The sequence below is a fragment of the Sycon ciliatum genome, chromosome 5 (genome assembly GCF_964019385.1).
Source record: "Sycon ciliatum chromosome 5, ocSycCili1.1, whole genome shotgun sequence".
In the NCBI taxonomy this organism is placed as follows: Eukaryota; Metazoa; Porifera; class Calcarea; order Leucosolenida; family Sycettidae; genus Sycon; species Sycon ciliatum.
Genome location: NC_088647.1, coordinates 25228241 through 25250949, shown reverse-complemented (window position 1 = coordinate 25250949; position 22709 = coordinate 25228241). Strand labels below are relative to the sequence as shown.

The 22709-nt window shown below is 48.3% G+C and overlaps 2 protein-coding genes across 2 annotated transcripts in view; one reads left to right on the top strand and one right to left on the bottom strand.

Annotated features, from left to right (window-relative positions):
- Positions 1 to 217: 217 nt before the first annotated feature.
- Positions 218 to 22709, top strand: part of LOC135818146 (uncharacterized) — a 28209-nt gene continuing 5717 nt past the window's right edge. The window contains exons 1-14 of the mRNA XM_065331485.1: positions 218 to 500; positions 3941 to 4178; positions 4455 to 4640; positions 5238 to 5393; positions 6289 to 6687; positions 6936 to 7091; positions 7898 to 8095; positions 8851 to 9072; positions 10348 to 10620; positions 11507 to 11704; positions 13462 to 13540; positions 14198 to 14345; positions 21797 to 21988; positions 22409 to 22507. Of these exons, the coding sequence (XP_065187557.1) occupies positions 295 to 500; positions 3941 to 4178; positions 4455 to 4640; positions 5238 to 5393; positions 6289 to 6687; positions 6936 to 7091; positions 7898 to 8095; positions 8851 to 9072; positions 10348 to 10620; positions 11507 to 11704; positions 13462 to 13540; positions 14198 to 14345; positions 21797 to 21988; positions 22409 to 22507 (2750 nt within the window). The 5' untranslated portion in view covers positions 218 to 294. The remainder of the gene's footprint in view (positions 501 to 3940; positions 4179 to 4454; positions 4641 to 5237; positions 5394 to 6288; positions 6688 to 6935; positions 7092 to 7897; positions 8096 to 8850; positions 9073 to 10347; positions 10621 to 11506; positions 11705 to 13461; positions 13541 to 14197; positions 14346 to 21796; positions 21989 to 22408; positions 22508 to 22709) is intronic.
- LOC135818145 (mannosylglucosyl-3-phosphoglycerate phosphatase-like) lies at positions 16365 to 18927 on the bottom strand. The gene has a single exon (XM_065331484.1). The coding sequence runs from the start codon at positions 18705 to 18707 to the stop codon at positions 17085 to 17087; it is 1623 nt and encodes a 540-aa protein (XP_065187556.1). The 5' UTR covers positions 18708 to 18927; the 3' UTR covers positions 16365 to 17084.

Here is a 22709-nt window from a genome sequence, read left to right as displayed (position 1 = left end):
ATAACCATGATAACGGATTCACTTCAAATTTTCAGTGCTGGACCTTGAAGCCCTGTGCTGAGCGAGGCACAAGCGCTTGATGCAAATAGAGCCCTCTAACCCAGGTAAAAAATATGCCACAGTTTGCCAAACTTCAAACGCCTGTATCTCAAAATGATGTCATGCAGCTAACGTTCCATTTCTACCTTGTCCGCTCACAATTATTGTTTGAGTGTTTCCCAAAATTTAATTGCAGAGCACGAAAATGATGTTTCAAAATTGATCACAATGAGTTGAAAGACGCTATCTCCGACCATGAGTAGTTTGAGCGGAGTGTGCCTACGGAGATCTTCTGCCGTAGACGTGCATCTTCTCCAAGATGTCCGCTGCTTTTCGGCCGTGACTGGCTCTCCGTGCCGCGTCAAACCTAGTCCTGGCTGCGCGAGCACTTCGTTTGTGGAGAATGTGAAACCTCACAGCAGAATCGCGCAGGCTGCAACCATAGTTTCCACAAAGAGATGGTACGTTATCGTGATAGGTCTAAAGTTCACTGTGCAGTGTTTGGGCCACCACTGGGTTCTCAGTGCAAAAGTGAATTGTCACACCCCTGGACATATTTTCCTATTGAACTATTCATAGGTTTTTGGTCCCAGGGTGTAATCATTGATCTAATGTGCAACAAGTTGTACAAGCTGTTGTGAGAATTTGTGCCTTTCAACAAAAGTCTACACACACCTGGCATCCTAAGTACATCGTGATTTTTAAAATTTTCACATCAACTACCGTAAAAGCCTGTGTATAGGCCCCGGGCGTATAGAATAGCAGCCTCGATTTCCTGGGCGTATACAAGGGCACGGGCATTATTTTGGAACCGGGCGTATACTTGGAATTGGGATAGCAGTAAGTATTGGGTATCAGTACCTGTACATGTACTGGTGTTTCCGGCATACCTGGGCGTATACATGGGCGTGGGCGCTATTTTGAAACAAAAATGTTGACTTCCCCTGACTGGGCCTGTACACGGAGGGTGGGCGTAATTTCGAGTGGGCGTATACAGGGGGCTTTTACGGTACTGGGTATTGCAGTTTACTTGCCTCAGCCCTGTCAAATGGCATGGCACACTACATGTAGTCATAGATAGCACTTGTGCCTAAGGAGTGGAAGCACAAGTCAGGTACATGTACAGTGAAACCTGTGACTAACGACCACCCCTTGGGGCCAGAGAAAGTGGTCTTTAGTGGCAGGTGGTCCTTAGTTAGAGGTTTGCACCGCACATTATAATAATTATGAATGTGAGACCGTCTGTGCCTGGCGAAGTGGTCTTTAGTACCAGGTTGGTCGCTAGTCACGGTGGTCTTTAGTTATAGTTTACTGTACTTAAAAAAAAGAAGTACAGTTAGTTTGCACAGCCACCATACCACTGGCTATGCAACTGTGTTGAGAAACACAACCAGCTTGGGAAGTTTTGCACATGCCACGCCAGCACCATACCTGATTATCTGGGTGGTAGATGCAGCGCCTCGTCAGATAGTCCTGTGTATTGTAAATCAACAAATTTTGGCGGTGAGAAACTTTGGCTGATCTCGAAATGAAGCTTTTGGCCGTGATCAAAGTTTGGCCGATAGGGGTTCAATCTTGCATCATTTGACTCTATAAAGGCTGAGTACGCATTGCGTGAGTCAGCAGATTTTCTAATATTAGTACCGTACTGGCAATATATGTTGCCGCGTAACGCGTAACGCAGGGGGGGGGGGGGGTGCGGCGTAACGCGCGACCAGGCTAGTGCGACAAATTTTCGTTGAGTTCGTAACGCGCGTCCGGCGGGGTGCGGCGATCTTTTCATTGCATGCAGTTTGCACTGCAAAAAAAGGCTGAAAACTGTGAAAGCACGTGTACCGCGTGGTGAAAAGTTCAAAACTGGACGCAGCAGGAAGTCCTGACACTTGAAGACGCATCATTCAGGGGTTGGCGATCTCAATGGTTTCTTCTTTCCCGAGGTCGTTTTGCGAAGAAGAGCGATGTGTTTACCAGTTTCCTTGTGACAATGCAGAAGTCTCTATTCGCCTTCGGCGTGAAGAAAATCACGCCCAAGCATCATTCAGTGGTTGGCGATCTCAATGGTTTCTTCTTTCCCGAGGTCGTTTTGCGAAGAAGAGCGATGTGTTTACCAGTTTCCTTGTGACAATGCAGAAGTCTGCGGCAATATAGAAACCTGTGTAACGGCTCATGTGCGACTTTGCATGTAACGCCCTGCGTGCGGCAAACAAGTGCCAATGTAACGCTTCATGGCCTCACTGCGGCAACATATATTGCCAGTACGGTATTGTAAATCAACAAATTTTGGCGGTGAGAAACTTTGGCTGATCTCGAAATGAAGCTTTTGGCCGTGATCAAAGTTTGGCCGATAGGGGTTCAATCTTGCATCATTTGACTCTATGACAAACTTTGGCCGGTTGGCACCAAGCGGCGAAATCAGCGAAAATTAGTTGATTTACAGTACACGTTTGCCAGTGTTAACCTACAGCACGTAGGTTAACACTGGCACACATCAAAGAGATTCCAGCCTACCATAAAAGTCAGTAAATAAGTACCTGCCCGAAATAAATACTCCCTTCAACCGTTTGACTCTGTCGATACTGCCCGAAATAAGTACCGGTACGGTTTGCACATGCAGCATGTAGCATGTACATAAACATGAAAAATGACTTCACCACTACACACACGTCAGGTCCGAAAGTTAGTACCCGCCCCAAAATCAGTACGGGTGTGACCACAAAATCTGAAAGTATTAAAGTACGTGCTTATTATTTCACGGACTTTGTTGGTAGTGTTTTGGAGGAGCTCCTGGTTTGAAACCTACCCATACCCACAGGGCATGCTCAACGAGAAAGGAAATACAATTTTTATCAGCACTCAAGGTTGTGGACAGCTGTCTGGGGTGAACGCTGTTGAAGTCGATGGTGAAATTTCGGACTGAATGGTCGAATGCGTGTTTGATTTCGTTCTCATCACTCTGGCTTTGGTGACGGGCCCTGGTTACAATTGTAGCTGTTCAGAAAATGCAGTAGTTTTTGCTGAGGATTTACTCTTCATGCTTGTCCTGTTGGTTGAATATGCCACTACTGGCATCTTCTAGTTAATTTGAGGAGTTTCTACCCCTGCTGCAGCCCTTTCTCAAGAAGCTACAGCCATGGCTTGTGAAGTCCGGATCAATGCGCGCATGCAGTGCTGAAGGCCTCGACGTCCCGAGTGCTCGCTCTAACACGCGTACACAAGGGTCGTTGTGATTGGTTGGCGGACTCTGAAAGTGCACAGCGGTCCGGATTTCACTTTGCACAACTGTACTTTTAGGCATGTACGGTGGTGACCAGTGGCCCCAACTCTTCCGTCCGTGTCTCTCACCCCCTCCTCTTTTTCTCTCACCACCCATGCACAGCTTTGTACTGTAGGTGTTTAGAAGCATTCTCGTTTCTGCTTGTACAGTAAAACCTGTGACTAACAACCAACCCTTGGGGCCAGAGAAAGCGGTCTTTAGTGGCAGATGGTCCTTAGTTAGAGGTTTGTACCGTCCAACTATACTCTAATTTCAGAAATTTTCGGTGCTCAATATTTTCGGTATGAGGGCAACAGGCTAGGTTAGGTGAACAGAAATTTTCGGTACAGAGAATCAGTTCCCTATTGGATTATGTGTGTTAGTGTTTGTTCGGTGTACTGAAATTTTAGGTGTGAAACAGACGCACCGAAAGTACCGAAAATAAAAGTACACCGAAAATTTGTGAAATTACAGTATATGAATGTGAGACCGTCCGTGCCTGGCAAAGTGGTCTTTAGTACCAGGCTGGTCGCTAGTCACGGTGGTCTTTAGTTACAGGTTTTACTGTAGTACCAGGCTGGTCGCTAGTCACGGTGGTCTTTAGTTACAGGTTTTACTCTACATTCCTTATTTGTGCTGCTTGGCCAGGTCGGGTGGCAACCATCACACGAGAGGCACCACCATTGTAGACTTGAGTCGCATCGTGGAGCTCCACAAGAGTATGTTGCCCGACGAGCTGCTGCAGGAATGCAGGAAGCTGAGCAAGACGAGAAGCGCGCGGCCCGAGGGCATGGCGCAGCCACCACCGGCAGAAGCCATTAGCGCGGCGTGCGCGCCGCTCAAGGAGTACGTGCTGAACGAGTGCACCGGGAAACTTGTCAGCGTGGTGAGTATGCTGCCTCGTAGCCTAGGCCGTTCTTATTTTCATGTAGTCTATGGTCTATGCACAGTTGAGTCACCGTGTATACATTGGCATGCTGTGCTTAGTGAAATTGCAGCCTGGCTGTTCTTCGGCTAACCGTTCTTCAGGACCTGATACACGTAATGTGTATGCGTGTGTGCGTGCGTGTGTGTGTGTGTGTGTGTGTGTGTGTGCGTGTGTTTGTGCGTGCGTGTGTGCGTGTATGCATGTATGTTCTCCATATGTGTGTTTGGTTCTCAGATCGGCTCTCTGTGCGCCAGCATGAACCACTGGATGCCCGGCTTCTCGTTTGACACCTTGCCCATGATCTGTGGACGCATGGCCGGCAATATGAAGCTGCTGAGTGTGCCGGAGATCATTGCGTTCGCCGAGATTCTGCCACACTCCTCGCCCGTGTCTGTTCGTTTGTGCAACGAGGTAGCTCAGGTAGGTCTTTTAAAATAGTTAATACTCTAGGTTCCCATGCAGCCAGTGTCTGATACCATGGTCCACAGAGCTGGGTGCTGCTGCTGTGACAGTGCTCAATGTACGCATGTGTCCCATTTGCCATGCAGCCAGTGTCTGTTAGCACGGTCCACACAGAGCTGGGTGCTGCTACTGGGACAGTGCTCAATGTACGCGTGTGTCCCATTTGCCATGCAGCCAGTGTCTGATAGCACGGTCCACACAGAGCTGGGTGCTGCTGCTGTGACAGTGCTCAATGCAAGGTTCACCGTGACAGTGTATATAGGCAGCAGGAGTACAGGCCGAAATAATGCGGCCGGAATTTGTTTCAGCCCTGGTAGGCCGAAATTTAGACACGCTGAAAATTTGTAGACTTACAGAGTATATTCAAGAGCAGTGCTCAAGCTGACTTTCATGCCGTGGAATGTCTCAGTACTCCTTGTCAGCTTTGTTCTAGATTATGCACGTCTGACTGTTCAAAATCTGGTTTAGTTGGTGGACTCGCTCGCATAGCTTGTGCCCACAATTTTCATGTTACAGTATATTCGCTTCTCTATTGCGGCTGTGTGTCTTTTTCAGATACTGTTGCCGGTGCGTCACCTGCTTGCACCCAAGCAAATGGCATCGTGCCTGTGTTTCCTGGGCCGCGGTACAGACCCCGCTGTGCATGAGCTACTGCAGCACTGTGGCAACCTGATGACGATGCCGCAGCTTAGACAGCTGTCTCTGCCGCTGGTAAGGCTGTTGTGCTGCACTGCTCTAGTCAGCGGGCCCACGTGTATAGCTCGTGTATAGTACAGCTTGGTGGTGGTGGTTGTGTGTGGGGGGGGGGGGGGGGGGAGAAGACGTGTTGTCTTGACACACAGTTGCTTCGAATTCAGAACATGCTACAAGTACTAGTACATCACTTTGTTCTTCATATGCGTTGCAGGAATCGAACCCGTATAGGTAACTTGTATTACACACTTGTTGCTGTTGTCGTCGTTGTTGTCGTCGTTGTCATTGCCGTCGTCTTTGTTGTTGTTGTAGCTGGGACTGGAAAACTCGCTACTAGTATGCAGATTCCAGTAAAATGAACCGGACCTTACCTCCAATTCTATCTTGTTATTTAGCTTGTTTAGTAACCGAGCTGTGTGCTGACTGCAGCTTAGGGGGCGTTCGTTTTTGATCTACAGGTTTGGGTAGAAACTACTTCTTTCGGTAGAGGTGTTCGTTTTTTGGAAAAAAATTCTACTCAAAAGGGTAGATTCTACTTTCCTCTACCGGCTCTACCGGGAAAAAGTTGGTAGAATCCGGTAGAAGTTGGTAGAGCTACGGGATTTCCAGCAAGATCAAGGATTTGTACACAACTCCATAAAAAAAGAAACATTTCACGTACGCATCGTGTAAACTACTAGATCTGGTAGAACAGCGTTCGTACACTTGCCTCTACCATCTACCTCTATCGGTAGAGTGACTCTACTCTACTCTACCAAGTAGCTAAAAACGAACGCAGCCTTAGACTGAGTGCTATGCAACCCAGCTGTGGTGCTGACTGCAGCGTAGGCTGTGTGCCCAGCACTCTGACCGGGTGTCTGCAGACCTGATTTCCTAATTCTATCTTGTTTATTTTTTGTTCTATTGTGTGCAGCTACTGGGCTGCACACAGGCGGCATACTGCAAGCAGCTGGCGTTACAGCCCTTCGTCGCCAACCTGACGTCCGTACTGGAGACACATCCCGACCTGGAGAAGAGTGCCATGACGCTGCACGTGGCCTGCCACCAGCTGGTCGACAACGGTTACAAGCTGCCGGAGGCTCTGGTTGCACGCTACCACCGCTGCTTACCGCCAGCAGCTGCACTGGAGCAGATGTCGGCAGAGCGTCTAGCTCAGATCATGGCCGTGCTCTCATGCGTTCCCACATCGGCCGAGCGTATCGGCACCGAGCAGCAGGTCGCCATGGCGCTGCTCGCTGACATCAGCAAGGTGCCGAAAGCGCGGCTCGTCACGCTACTGCGAGCCGCCAAGCGCAGCATGTGCCACAGTCGGGTGAGTACTATGGCGCGCTGTGCACGCACTCTGGGGGGGGGGGGGGGGGGGGGGGGAGATCATGTTTATATATTTTTTCATTTCATGATTGTTACATGGTATTATGTCGGCATCAATTGTTCTATTTATCGTATTGTTAAAACTCTCGGAAATGTCATACAGTAGGTCTGCGTCTTGATCATGTATTGTTGTGTTTCTCTGTGCTTCTTACGACCTGTGCTTCTTACGACCTGTGCTGCTGCTGTCAGGCCTTGCCCAGCGTGGTGTTTGCCATCAGTGCCGATCCCGGAACGAGTCAGATTTCGCTCGACGACTTTCACTTTGTCCTGTCGAGCGCCAAGTCGCTGCAGGTGGTGGACCGCGGCCGTGTACTGCACTGGGCGTTGCATGTTTTCGGAGCCAAGGTAGGACAGAGAAGGATATTCTTGGTGCTTCAACCCTTTGGCTGTTTCTTCGCCATGCGGGCATAGACCGCATTCCTACTGGACGTTGTTGTTTTTGATTTAGCCTGACCATCGCCAGTATTGGCTTAACGTCGAAACGAAAGAAACACTGACCTCTGAATATACCCGTACGAATGCATTCGCGCGCTTGTGTGTGTGTGTGTGTGTGTGTGTGTGTGTGTGTGTGTGTGTGTGTGTGTGTGTGTGTGTGTGTGTGTGTGTGTGTGTGTGTGTGTGTGTAATCCCCGGTAGCCTAATTGGTAGGGCACTGGCTTTGACTCCCGTCCCTGGATCCTTCTTTTTGCAATGTATGTAGTATACAATGTACCGTTCCAATCAGACCGCCACCACTGACATCAGTGCTTGCTGTTAGCAGAATGCACGTCTGCGGACTGCTTGCGCAATCAATTTGAGCTACCGCATTTCCCCGATCATAAGTCGCACTCGATTGGAAGTCGCACCCCCATTTTCAGGTCCATGTCATATTTTTTCAATATATTCACTTCAGTAGTAAGTCATCCTTGATTGTAAGTCGCACTTCCTTTGTAGACCCTGCAGTTGATTGTAAAAGGTGCCACTTATATTCGGGGAATTAACGGTACGCACACGTTGCCAAGTGTGTTGCTGACCTGGGTCAGTCATCGACATCCGGTGGCCAGTCTTTTCACTGGCCTGCCTGTTCTTTCGTGCTGTTGACTATTGCACCTGTCTATGTTTTCCCTTCTCCCATGCGTGTTCGTGTGTGTGGTGACGGCTTTCGATTGTAGGTGCAGTCGCTCACAGCCGCTGACATCCCGGACTTCTTGCAGTGCTTACTGCTGCTGCCCGCTCCGGAAAGTAGAACCCAGTGGCAGTATGCGGAGCAGTTTGCGGCGCTCGTCAACAGCCTGATCACGTTCACGTCGTCTCAGCCAGAGTCCTTGTTCACCATGGCCCAGCTAGATCACTTTGTTCAAGTCATGGAGGTGAGCTTGTTTATAGTGTATTTAAAGTGGACTCTCGAATTTGTGTATCCGAACTGAACATCAGTCTGCGGCAAGTATGGTACTGTGTGAAGACATAGAACTCATTGTGGGTGTGGGTGTGCATGGGGGGGGGTGTTACTGTGTGCGCGCGTACACGGGCGTGCCAACCTGTCAGAAGGCTGCCTTCTTGCCAAAACATTTTGAAGTTGTAGGTTCGGCTCCACAATTCTGTGTGTCGGTAGTGAAAGTCCACATGGCTTACTAGTAGCCTATGGTGTGGATTGGGCAGTTACTAGTTTCGTACCTACAGTCCATTTCAAAACTATAGACGCGTACCTAGGCAAAAACCGTTATGCCAGCATCTATACCACATAAAATCTGTGATCACTTTGTGCATAAATTTTTCCAAATTGGGCGTCTGTTATCCAATCCTTTAGAAACTATATGAGAGTAATTGTGGAGCGATCCTGAGCAATATTCCGAAAACTATTCTCAAAAAGTTCCAGCCAAATTTGAAATATTTCAAAAACCCTACGCGTCTATAGTTTTGAAATGCACTGTAGTGCAAGTCTTGGTCTGCCATGAGGCCAGTATGAAAACCAGTGAGTAAACTCTGGTAGTGCGCTTGCAGATATGCACGCCCTTCTCTTGTGCCAAGCATACCGGTACATGGTGTGTGTGTGTGTGTGTGTGTGTGTGTGTGTGTGTGTGTGTGTGTGTGTGTGTGTGTGTGTGTTTGCATGGCATGCTTGCAGAGATCCAAATTTGCACCTAGTATCAGCCAGTTGCGGTCGCTGTTTCTGCCGAGGATGGCTTCATCATCGCCCGCGGAGCTGGTCAGCTGTTTGAGACGCATCCACTCTGCCTTCGGCCGGTCGCAGCCAGAGATTGTCGACCTAGCCATTGGTGTCCTGGAGAAAGACCGCCTGGACCAGCTGGAAATCTCCGACCTCGTCTGGATGGTGAAGTACTTTGAGGTAAGCCTGTTGCTCAGTGAATATCACCCCCGTTGACACTAGATATTGTGCACGGCAGTCAACACACTGCATTGCTTGTGCTCTCAGACTGTACATCTCGTCAAAGTAAAGTTATGGTGAAAAAGGAGGACAAGATGTTACGAGTTATGACTAACTGTCCACCAACATAACCAGATCATATACAGTCAGCGATCAGTAATCTGGTTACGTTGGTGGACAGTTAGTCATAACTCGTAACATTTTGTCCTTCTCCTTTTGTAACGTTACCATAATTCAATTGGCTCACCATCCGAGTTCAAAAGTACTGTAACTTTACAAAAGTAAAGTTCATACGTTTGCGTTACCACCGGCTAGTTGTTGAAGAACACAACCAGCTCAGGAAGTTTCGCTTGTGTCAGGCCACCACCATGCCTGGTATACCAAGGTGGCAGATGCAGCACTTAGCGGCGACGGTGAGGTGGTAAGTCTCACAAACCTCGTTAGCTGCATCCATGTTACCCGCACTCCGAGTAGTGAGTACCCAGTTGACCGTGGGTTTATCTAGTAGTCCGCTTCAATAGCATAGATGTCCAGTTGTCGACAAATGTCTGTACCATTTCACGTTGGCCTCCATTCCAGTCTCGTTTTTTCAGCGCCAGTGAGCTTGTCTTTGATGTTTTGGGCGGCTCATTCAAATCCCATTATTTTGTGACTACACTTTTAGTGCATGCGAAGCTCTTGGGGAAAGTTCAGGCATCTACGTTTTTGAAATGTATTGCAGTGGTGTGGGGTACTGATTCTTTTTTTCAAATTGAAAAAAAAAGGTTCAGTATTTTTCAGCCCCCCCCCCCCACCCGCCCACCCTTGTTGCAGGTAAAACGAATGTGTAAACAAGACGTTGATTTCAGTCTTCGGTACTCAGCAGTAGCTGGCCAGTCTCCAGGTGTGTTCAATTTATTTTCAAAACCAAACTCCTTTAACCCACTCGCCCCCAGACGACAACCATTTGTTTTTGGAAAAACCAACTGGTAACTCTGGACGGCTCCTTATTCCATCGGCATTACTGTAATTATTTGTTGTGCGAGTATTTTAAAATTTAAAATGATGTGTATGTGTGAATCGGAGACAGACACCTACACATACACATATACCCAGACAGACAGACAGACATGCAATGCTATTCCCAGGCTGTGATCAGAATTATCAGATGGCAATTTTTGCCGTCTCTTTTCCTGTCACTGTGGTTGACTGTTCACTTTATAAACTTCCTTCATCTGTGTTCGCCCATGCTTGCAGGAGTGTCCAGTTGAATATCAAATCACTGTCAAAGGAGGTCACCAATTCTTACTGGAGGCTCTGAGTGGCCACGTTACCTCTGGGCAGCTCTCTGCAGCAGACCTCAGTGAACTTGGTGGCCTGCTACGATTGGGTGCGGTTGCCTATCCTCTGTTGCATCATGTGACAGAACATCTGTATAAAGAGTTAGCCAGTTTGTCAACACTGCAGCTTAAAAAATTCCATCGTATCGTGACCAGCTTGGTGATGCCCGACAGAAATATACTTGATCGTGTAAGTGGTGTTTGCAGTCTCACATCTACCACTGTGCAGTGACCACACATGGTGACTAGTGCTTTCACAGCTTTTCACCACTCTCTCTCTCTCATATCTCTCTCTCTCATCTCCCTCTATCTATCTATCTATCTATCTATCTATCTATCTATCTATCTCTTTCTCTCGTTCTTTCTCTCTCTCATCTCTCTCTCTCTCTCTCTCTCTCTCTCTCTTTCTCTCTCTCAATCTCATCTCTCTCTCTCTCTCTCTCTCTCTCTCTCTCTCTCTCTCTCTCTCCCTCCCTCTCTCTCTCTCTCTCTCTCTCTCTCTCTCTCTCTCTCTCTCTCTCTCTCTCTCTCTCTCTCTCTCTCTCTCTCTCTCTCTCTCTCTCTCTCTCTCTCTCTCTCTCTCTCTCTCTCTCTCTCTCTCTCTCACCTACCATACCGCCGTAAATGGTTATGCTTGTCACATTGCCCTTGTAGTGGTGTACCTATGAAGTGTGATACGTTTTGAGTGCTTTGTCACCTTCCCAGGTTGTATAGAGCCCTGTAGAGAGTAACCCGGTGATGTCCGAGGTCATGAATGTACTAACTGCCCTATGAACACATTCAGTCCATATGTGGGCAATCATTTACCTCTTCTTTCTGGCTCTTTGCTGCCTCTTTTGACGCCAAATTTGGATTATCATCATAGCATGTAATACATATTTAACATGTAGGATGATGACAGCATTTCAATGTAAACTATCAAGCAAGGCGTACATAGACCTTGTATACTGTAGTACTACAGCGTAGATCTGTGAATCTTGATACTGGCGTTCTCTATCATCGCTGGTACTCGTCTATGATGCTCACACCGGCACTGTTGTGTCCATATCATTTTGGCGTGCTCTCTACGAATACAGGTTCAGGAAGCAGTTCGAAAGAATGCGTCGCTGAGTAAGGTGGGCGAGCTGCAGGCTCTCATACCCATGAGCGTGTCAACCTTGCATTTGGCCAGCATCGATCGTCTCCTCACGGAGATTGCTGACGGCGATGGCATGCGAGAGGCCAAGTCGCTGCTGGACCATGCCAGCCTTCTCCCGTTGCTCTACAAACACGGTGTAAGTCGTACTTCAGAGTGGGCAATAGAGCTGTCATGTGACCTCATGTTTGTGAATAAACAGTACAGTGACAAGTAAGCAGTGTAGGGCCTGTAGGCGACATGGCCGACATCACATGACCCAGTAATCCACAGACTGTGCAGTAGGCCTAGCCCAAATTTGCCGGCAAATCTTCCAGCAAAATATCGAAATTTCCCACTAAAAGAAATTGCTGGCAAATTCCGAGCAAAATATCGAATTTACAAAGGATCCGGGTGTGTTTTGGCAATTTTATTCAAATTTCTTTGGTTTCATTGGGCCAACGTAGTGCTGAAGTAGCTCGTGCAGGTTGTCAAGGGTACATAAATTTGAAATCATGCTACAAAATCCGGAATACTGACACCATTATAAGTTTTGCTTTCCCCATTAGAGTCACCATCCACTTTTACCGAAGTAGACGGTTCATTCGAAGCCATTTTTGCCACAAAGCAGGAGCAAAATGGAGCAAAATATCGGAAACGAAAGGCAATGCCAAGCAAAATATGGAAAGTGCTAGGGCAAAATATCGAAGCGCCCCGAGCAAATTTGGGCTAGGCCTACTGTGCAGTGGAGATGTCATGTGACCCCGTGTTTATAGGCAAAGCCCGATTTTGCTAGTGAAGCTTCGATATTTTGCCGCAAAATTTTGCTGGCTCATCGTCGATATTTTGCTTTCCTTTTGCCAGCCCGCTTGATATTTTGCTCCTTTTTGCTTCGACATTTGTGTCACGTGTGGGGAAACTGACCGAAAGTGGGTCGCGTGTTGGTAAAACTGTGCGAATATGAGTCACGTGCACCGTATAAGTGTAAAATCTCCCAGTTTCCACTGAACACACCGATATTTTGCTCCGTTTTGCCTGCAATTTCCCTTTCAAAATTCTTCGATATTCACCATTTCCTCTGATGAGGCTCTGAGAAGCCAAAACCGGTCAGGTAAACATGTTGAAAATGAATCAGGTGCTTTGTCTTGTCTGGATTTAGTCCTTCCCAACAGCTAGCACAATCGGGCTATGCCTAGTTTGTGAAGAAACTGTACACTGTGTATGTAGGTGGTGTAGGCAACATGGTTGACAACGTTTGACCCAGTGATCCATTAATTGACTTGAGTCGAAACACTCCGAACCAGTATCTGCTCATGTGATCAATATGAAGCATCCCTATCGGTACCACATCCATGGCTTGGACCCATCTTTTTCTGTATGGACTGTAGGGCGGCCTGTATAGGGCAATGGTGTGGCTATTTATCGCAGTGGCCAGCCTCCCCGTCGTGCTTGTAGAGGCAACGGTGTGTCTATTCATCGCAGCGGCTGGCCTCACTTTCACGATGTAGTTGCTGCTTACAGCCTGCAGTGCACTACTGTGGAATTGAGTAGCCGCATGTGTGTGCATGCACACTATCATATTGTCGTGCGTTGATGGCCACTACAGTCCATTTCAGAATTATAGACGCATGGTATTTTTGAAATATTTCAAAATTGGCGGGAGCTTTTTGAGAATTTCTTCCGGAATGTTCCTCAGGTCCTTCCCGCAATTGCTCTCATATAGATTTTTAAGCGATCGGATAGCAAACGCCCAATTTCGAAATTTTTATGCACAAAGTGATCACAGATTTTATGTGGTATAGATGCTGGCCTAACGGTTTTTTGAAATCACGCGTCTATATTTTTTGAAACGCACTGTAGTCCGCTGCCATTGCCTACGGTGTGACCGCTTTTTGCTTCTGTTTCCGTTGTGTGCAGATGCTGTCTAAGGGTGCCTACCTTGGACGGAAGCTGGGCGAGGAAATGACCAGGCGGTATGCTCACATCATGAAATACGGTGAGTTGTGCACGTGTATGTCAAGGAGTGTGCACGCTGATCCAACCAATGGGACACGCTTGGCACGCGTCAGCGGATAATGCTCGAATTTTGCTCGGATTATGCTGTTTTAATGCTATGCTAGCAATATGCTCCACGAATCACAACGAAAATATGCCTACAAGTAAATCATGCCAGTTGGAGCTCCTGGCCCTCAAATGAGGCCCAGTCATAACTCTGTTCTGCTTTATACATTGCTTATGGCAAAAGAATGGCCAAGCAAGCCCGGAAAGTCCCCGCTTGGCCCCGAAATGTGTGAACCACAGGGTGGTTGTGAAACACAGGCTGGACTTGAGTTCTGCTGGAACTAGACTTGTCGCAAGTTGTCAGTCGTCCCGTCAAGTGTAGTTGCATGCACTGTAAAACCTGTCAAAGGCGATCACTCGGATAAGGCGACCACCTGTCCTAGAAGACCAGTGAAACCAGGACCAAGGGATGCTATTTCCAGTCAAATGACCCTGGATACGGAGACCACCTGGTAACGGAGACCACGTTTTGAAGATGCTATGAGCGGTCGTCTTAGACAGGTTCCACTGTATGTTGAGTTGCATGCCCACGGCTTTTTTGATGCTTGTCATTTGTTTTTGTTCTTGCTCTTGCTCATGTGTATATGTATAGAGGTGAAGTTTGAGTACCCCTGGCTACTCTACTGCATCAGCATGGTCTCACCAGTGCCGAGAGAGCTGCTGAGGATCTGCCAGGCCATTGTACCCGACCTCCGACCACTGGACGCTGTCTATGTGCTGAGCGCTTATGCATCCGCAGGGTAAGTAGCATAGCTCTCTTGGATTTGTTCTGCCTCAGAGTGCCTCTGTGTCCTGTGTCCTGGCAGGCTTGTTTCCTAGAGTGTTTCTATGGCTTAGCTGTCGTCGAACCGATCTCACATCGCAAGCCATATCTCGGGCACAGCAGTGTGCCTTGCGACCGACCCTGGTGGTGCAGCCTGGATGAGATAGAGAGCCATTGGTATTTCACACTGCTTGTGTCCGGTTCTAGAACATGGGAGTCGTGCACATGGGACTCTCTGTTCTAGACGTGCTGTTGTGTACAGCAAAGCACAGGTCTCAATGACTATGTGGATGAGCATGGTCGATTCAGCCATGCTTCAGCCATCCGTTTGACGGATTCCTGCTGGAGAAATCCACACATAACGGCAATGTGTATTAAAGTTGTGTATATGTTGTGCTCTTTCCATCAGAGGACACTCAGTGTTAGTGCACTGTGCTCACAGTAGCACAACGCAATGCACAGTTGTGATCGCTACGGTAGTCTATGCAGTTCGTAGTTCACCAGTGTGCATCGTAGACTAGAATATACCGACACATACACTCACACCAGCTCATAAGGTTTACTCACATCTTCAAAGAAGGCACATGTAACATGTAACAGTTCAAGAGACGATCATGAAGAGCACAAGGCAAGAGAGACCGTAAATCTACTGTTGTGGACATTGAAATCCGTTGAGAAGTCAAGCGGCCACGGGGTGCTGGCCTTGCAGCCGTGGGCAGTGCTGGTCCATGTTTGCAGTGTGTAACGTGTGAACTACTGTGCGTGTACGCGCTAAGGCAGTAAGGGCGCCGGCGTCGGTCATTCCACCGGATTTCAATCGGTCCACAACAGTACACCACACATGACTCTGTGCATGTATGCACACTGTATGAGCACGCCGGATTAAAGAGCTCTGACCGCAATTCCAAATTGCTGCTTGCCGTTGCATCACAATATCCACACATCACCAGTGCCCAGTGCAACTTCCCTGCTGATCCGATGCACACGGTACTACTAGTATCATCTGACATCCATTCCAGTCTCTTCTGCATATTATTTGCGTGCACGTTACAAGTCATTGGCTGGCGTGCCATTATCACAGTGCCATCATCCCTGATGCGGTGCTGTGTTGTACACCAGGCTTCAGCTAAGATGCCTTGCCATAACGTTTGTGGAGCAGTTTATCTGACTACAGCGAATGTAGAGAGAAAATGTGGAGCCCCCAATAGCAGTTCACACTTCTATTCAAGATGGGACTAGTAAGGGGTCGTCGCAAAGGTTTTCTGTCGTCCCTGAAACGAACATCGTTCATTTCGTACTTGGACCCCCTCCCCTCCCTCTGAAACGAACACAGCTTGCTATGCTGGACGACGAAAATCGCATGCATGTACATGTCATATGTACAGTGTCGGTCGACTTGCGATTTTGGCTTGCACCCCCTCCCCCAAATGAATCATGTTCGTTTCAGGGACGACAAAAAACATTTGCGACGACCCCTAAGTGTACGATGAAATGTGGCCGAAAGAAAACGTCAGTGCCTTACACAAGCCAGCGTGTGCCGTGCTCCTGTGTGGCTGCACTGCGCCCAGCACTAGTTTACTGTAAGTCTTCAAGTTTTCAGCGCGTTTAAATTTCAGCCTCTGAGGGCGAAACACACATTTCATCTGCATTAAAATTTCAGCCTGTACGTCTGCTGCTTGTATACGCTGTCATACTGAAATTTGCACACCAACATTTAAGCCGCAACACCTTTTAGGCCTAGAACTTCGAAGGCCCAGATCAATGGGAAAGCAGCAGCAGCATTCGGCCCTGTACAGATTTTTTATCAACCACCACACCATAGCTGCACTCTCCAGCCGACCTCGACACCCCAGGCCGAAAAGAGCCGAAATAAATAAGAGCCAGATATTTGTTGATTTACACCATGAGATCAGCTTTCGATAAGCATCCCATGTACGTCATAGTGCTCATGATGATGAACCACCCCCTACACTCACATCAGACTGTAGCCAACATACCCAGAGAGCTGAGTATCAGTTTGATAACTGCTTGCAATACCAAGTGTTGCTTCTGTAGTACATAATTATATACTTCGAAGTAGCAATAGTATACAAGGATAAAGGGAGGGCAGACGATCATCTACGGGCCAGTAATTCACAATTGGGCACAAAGGCTCTCTGCCTCCGTAAGCCTATAAGTTGTAAAGGCTAATAGCTATTTTGTGTAATATCATTCGACACATTGGAGCTACATATACTATTCCAGGGTCTTTATAAAAAAGGCAGTAAAAGTATAAACGCAACATACTAACGTTTCATATGTACCTAAAATGTTAGCTAAAAAAAGTTGAGTGTGAACAGTCATGTCATTGCCAACATTGCCAGCATGTTATGAGTAACGTTCAGTACAAGACTTGGTGATGTATTACATTTTGTTAAAAGAAGATCTATTCAACCCACAAGTTCATGCTTGATCACTCAAAATCCCTCGTCTGTGCTCATTCGCACTCGTAGTGTGTGTGTACACGTACCGCACGCACTCAAGCACACACGCACACACACACACACACACACACACACACACACACACACACACACACACACACACACACACACACACACACATACACACACACAGCGCCAAACGTAGTGCTGCACCCGGAGATAGCCCTGAGAGCGAGGGCACTGCTCAGAGCTCACTGAACGATGCAGGCCGTTAGGTTTTGGTTGCGGGCGCATCACGACTCGGGTACTTCTTTGGCATTGAGACAAGTTATGCGACCGTCGACCATCGGCCGGATTCCATACGCCGAGCACCCATCAGTAGTCTTCACCTGCGAGTCATGATCAACGTGTGCCAGCTTTTTCCATTTCTCTATGCCGCGCAGTACCGATCGCCGCCGCGCCTTCATGCTATCCAGCACCTCCAGCTCTGCAAAGGTGTTGCGCAACAGCGTGGGCAGCATCGGCCCGGTCTCGTCGTCCAGCACCACCTCGCCGTCTTTGAACGAGTCGTAGCCATCCTTGCCCTGGGCCAGGTAGCTCTTTGTCACGACCGTGTAGCGGCCGTTCAAATCCAGCGCGTTGCCACCGACCGATACCGACCCGTCGACGACGCGACTGCCAGCGTTCTTGGCCGCGTCGAACGTGAACCGCACGCCAGACACGCACGGAAAGCGGCCCTCCAAGCGCGGGTACTGTGACACGCCGTTCTCGAGCGCGTCCAACAGCTGCGCGCCGCTGATTCGTATTACCGTCGTCTGATCGCCCATCGGCAGCAGATTTACCAAATCCTGCATGAGAATCTGTCCGACATCGACTATCGCATCCGTACGCAGTGTGCCTGCATTCAACAGGGCCACGTCGGCATCCGTGGCACGTCGCAGCATGTCCGCCACGAAGTTGGCAATGTTCGTCTCGCGTGTTCGCACGCTGCTGAAGCGGCAGTCTAGCGGCACGCACGTCGAGCCGACGACAGAACCCATCTTGGAGCTAACAACGCTGGCATACTCACTCAGCTCTTCCTTCAGGTCCGCATCCTCCTCTACCTCGCTCGTGATATTCTCGCAGCACCAGTCCACAACTTTTGGCCGATCCATTGCGCTGAACTCAATTCGCAGCACTGTCATTTGACGAAAATCGGTGCCCGACTTGCAAACGTAGATGTCATGCTCCCCATACTTTTTCACCGCATAGTGATGATCGTGACCGCCCAGCACCAGGTCCACAACGTCGCCACACTCGGTCGCCAGTCGCACATCGTTCGGCACTCGCATGTGACTCAGCGCCACCACTAGCTCGCAGCCGTCCGCTCGTAGCTTGGTCGCCAAGCGCCGTGCGCACACGCAGTAATCTTCATACTCCACATCATCTACGTCAATCGTTGCCAGTGTTTCTAGCCATTCACGCTCAACTACGCCCAGGAATCCCACCTTGTGGCCTGCGATTTCCTGCACCACCGTTTCTTCTCCATCAGCAAGCTTATCTTTTGTGGATTTGTTCACTACATTGGACATGAGCCAGGGAAATTTACACTGACTCGCCAATTTCTCCAGCTGCTCCACCCCGAAGTCGAAGTCGTGATTTCCGTACACAGCTACGGCGACTTTCGCAGCGTTCAACACAGGAACCATTTGTTTTCCCTGAGTAATAGTCGACATGACGCTTGGATTAAATGCATCTCCGGAAAATATCACCACCGGTTCGGGTAGGGCGTTTTCGGAGGCGCGCTTGCGAATTTCTCCAATCCGATGGACCATTCGTGCCGCACCGCCGACTGGCTCCTTGGTTCGACTCTCCACATTGTAGACATCGTTGAAATGAATAAATTCTATTGTTGAGAAAACCTTCCGCTTCGCCATAATTTTTTGATAGGGTGCTTTATCCCACGTCTGCGGACTATGAATAATTTATACTTTACTACTTGCGCTTACAGCCAAGCCTCTCTTGCTAGTCTCAGAAAAAGTTGCCCGGCAGTTACTGGTGACGGCTCCACAAAGTCAAAGAGTAACAGGCCATGCCCTTTTCCTGCTTGCCCTTGTTGGCAGGGATCTATTTAAAATTATTTATCGGGAGAGGGAGTCGACCATTTGGAGTTGAGTTCGAATGAACAGTTCAGCTGCATGCTTTGCAGACCGGAAACTGGCATTACACTCGGACGTCTCTTATCCGGGCACCTTGGGACCGGGCACTGCCCGTATCTCAGATTTGCCCGTATCTCAGAATAACTCACCTACCATGTATCATATCATTTTTTGAAGAAGTTTATTTGGCACGTATTGCACATGTTGAGGATACAAAAGGAACCCATTGATAAAAATGTGGGGATTACATAGGTTGGCAGTGAAACATAAGCACTTCTACATACGGAAAAAAGTTCAAAAAACCCAAATTCGACGCATTTGTGCTATAGGAACTCAAGCTGAAGGTGCCCGGTAGAGAGACGTGCCCGTATCTGAGGCGTCCGGATAAGAGGCGTTTGAGTGTACTTTTCTTCTGTTTTTACACATGCACGTGGATCGCGTGGAGCGCACGTGGACTGACTCAAGTGCACGTTTCGTTCTATTATATTATAGACCTTATAAGTTAGTTATAGCAAGAGTCCATAACCCAAGAGTATGCAACTGTGATCATGGGTGCATGCGTGGCGCGCTGCCTTCATTACGTAACTTGCCTTCATTACGCTCTGAAAGCATGCATTCAAACCCACAATGTCTCGTCCGAGCCCATCCGTTTTTGCTCGATTTGTTCCAGTACCTACGCGATCTCTAAATTTTGGCGCGTGAACTCCAGTTCCGTACGAAAGTTCATTTCAAACCAGAGGGAAAATGCGGTGTTTGATTTTCCGCAGTGCGCGGACTGCAGCTGAATGATATAATGAAGGCAGCGCGCGGTTGGCCCATAGAAAAGAGATCACAGTTGCATACTCTTGGGTTATGGACTCTTGGTTATAGCCTATATAGGCTATTCATACTACGTCACGTTTTGGAATACGACGCACTGGCAGACGTCGTTTTCATGCAGGTGCATTCACACAGGCGCTAGGCACGCACACGCTGCTCGTACAGCTGTGTGTACAGCTGTGTGTACAGCTTCTTTTGGACACAAACTGCTGGGAACGACAGAACGAATCGGTACAGGGGTCTGGATACGTCGTCTGCGTTTTCGTATCAGGGGTACGATTTTCCCGCCACGTTCAATGTTCAGGGGCGTCGGAAGGTAATTTAGTGTGGTACGGTCAGCCATCTGAAGTACAATTTACTCGTGGGGGAGGAGGGATGGCTGAGCTGAAAATTTTGAAAATTTAGAGCCCAAATCAGTGCATTTTATTGATTCACGGGGCACTTGGGGCAAATAGTGGTACGGTCAATACCGTAGTGACCGTACCGTGTGCGACGCCCCTGATGTTGTCATGGCTATCCGGACGAAAACGTCACGTACGCCACGTTTTGGGCGTCGTGTGAATGGCCCATTATCGATGATCCAGTGTCACATAGTAGAGATCATCTACTATCCCCCCCCCCCCCCCCCTCGAGGCCTCGCGCTTGGCCCCCGGGGGAAAAGTACTACTAAGTATGCACAGGAGTATAATGATTGGACCCCCGGGGAACTTTACTATGCAGTGTTTGTACCCCAGGGAACTTTACTAGTATGCAGCAGAATGCCCCGATTTTCACAGGCTCATGACCTGAGAATCAACTTAATTTTTTTACCATGGCCCAAGCGATAATCTTTTTCTTCGCTTTCTTGCCAAAGTTCTCAAGACCAACACAATTCGTCGTCAAAAAGTACTCAGCACATATGTAGATTTCGTGCCGAATTCCGCCCCAAACAATTTACGCCGGCCAGTCTCGCCACCAATTGAACCCACTGATATAATTATCCTGTATACATCTACACGAGCAATGGTTCGAGCCAAAAGAAGGACAACTTTGCAACGAGCATACTTTCTGAGGGCAATATTTGTCATGTACATGACTATTAACTATTATACCTATGGGCATGAAACTAATAGTTACAACGAATGATGTGTGGTGCTCTTGGACATGTGTACATGCATATTATAATTCTTGGCTGTGGCAGTCAATTTTTTCTGTAGACTTTTCCCTTTTCCATTCCCTCAATAAGTAATTATAACACAATCGAGACACCAAATTGACCAGCAGAAAGACACAAAATTGCTGTAAAAATATATATAAACTGAAATTGAACGAAACAAAAGAAAACGGAAGGTCTGGATGCCACGAAAAACAGTAAAGCATCCTGAATAGTATGAGCATACACTTATACATAAAGGATACCTTTGTTGCCAGCAAACACTATCTGTGGACATGAACATTATTCTGGCGAGCAGAGCATTAACGCAGACACAGACATACACGCACACACACGCGTGCATACACACACACATACACGCATGCACACACACACACACACACACACACACACACACACACACACACACACACACACACACGTGTGTGTATGTGTGTGTGTGTGTATGTGCACAACAAGTGCATCCGTGCCACTGCCAGAGTCCAGGGCCACACCAGCCTGGGTAAACATGTGTGTGTGTGTGTGTGTGTGTGTGTGTGTGTGTGTGTGTGTGTGTGTGTGTGTGTGTGTGTGTGCACTTTTGGTCGGAATTCACCTCGCACAGTTGCACAGCTTTCGTATCTGCCAGTGCAACATTCTTGTCCGATATAAGCCCATTGCGCATTGCCAAATATGGATTGCATAAGTAATGCATGTGAGTACACTGGGATCAGGGATGCACTGTTCAACACCCCACATGACCAATTATACACGCCCAGGTGGCTGTGTGGGGGTGTTTATGGTACAAATTTCGTCATTGCGCAATGGGCTGATTATAAACTTTATAAAGACATAGTGACAAGAAGAGGTCTATATGTTTATGAACGTCTGTCTTGTGCCCTTGTTTGCTTTACAGGTCGGTGCCTGAAAGCGTGCGTGCTCTCTTTGCCAGGGAAATCGTGGCCGGCTGGTATCTAGTGCCGCCGGAGTGGCAAGGCAGACGGGCGCTCGCCCTGGTCAAGCTGGACTTCCTAGGCAGTGAGCACATCGTGCAGCTCTCCATGGAGGGCCTGCAGCAGCACGACCCGCGTGTTGCCAAGCTCCTCAAGTACGTCGTAAACCTTCTATGCTGTTCTGTCTATTTTACTGTGGGACGTATGTATCATCATGCTGGCACGAATATTGTTTGCTTATCCTCTTTTGGATCATGCGGATTCTTTTGTGTGGTGTGTGTGTGTGTGTGTGTGTGTGTGTGTGTGTGTGTGTGTGTGTGTGTGTGTGTGTGTGAGTGTGTGTGTGAGTGAGTGCGCGTGTGTGTGTGTGTGTGTGTGTGTGTGTGTGTGTGTGTGTGTGTGTGTGTGTGTGTGTGTGTGTGTGTGTGTGTGTGTGTGTGTGTGTGTGTGTGTGTGTGTGTGAACATGTGGTGCATGTGTGCGTGTGCGTGTGTGTGTGTGTGTGTGTGTGTGTGTGTGCGTGCGTGTGTGCGTGTGTGAACGTGTGGTGCATGTGTTCCTCTTTCTCGACACAGGGCAGCTCACATCAGCCAGCCATCACTAGTGAAGGCGACGATCAGCAGCCTTGAGCAGGGCACACCGGACAATGCCAGGACCTGGTGCAGGATGCTTCTGTAAGTGACCCCATGCTAACTCAGTACACGGAATGTGTAGCAACTGAATAGAGCAGTTGTCAAGCCCCCTTTTTTCTCAACCACAGAGATTTTTTTGTGTGCAGTGTACAACAGTCAACCTTGTGAACAAGGACCTCGGGTATAACAACAACTCGCGGATAGCGGCACAATCCTCAGACATAGTAGAGTGCCCATTTGACAG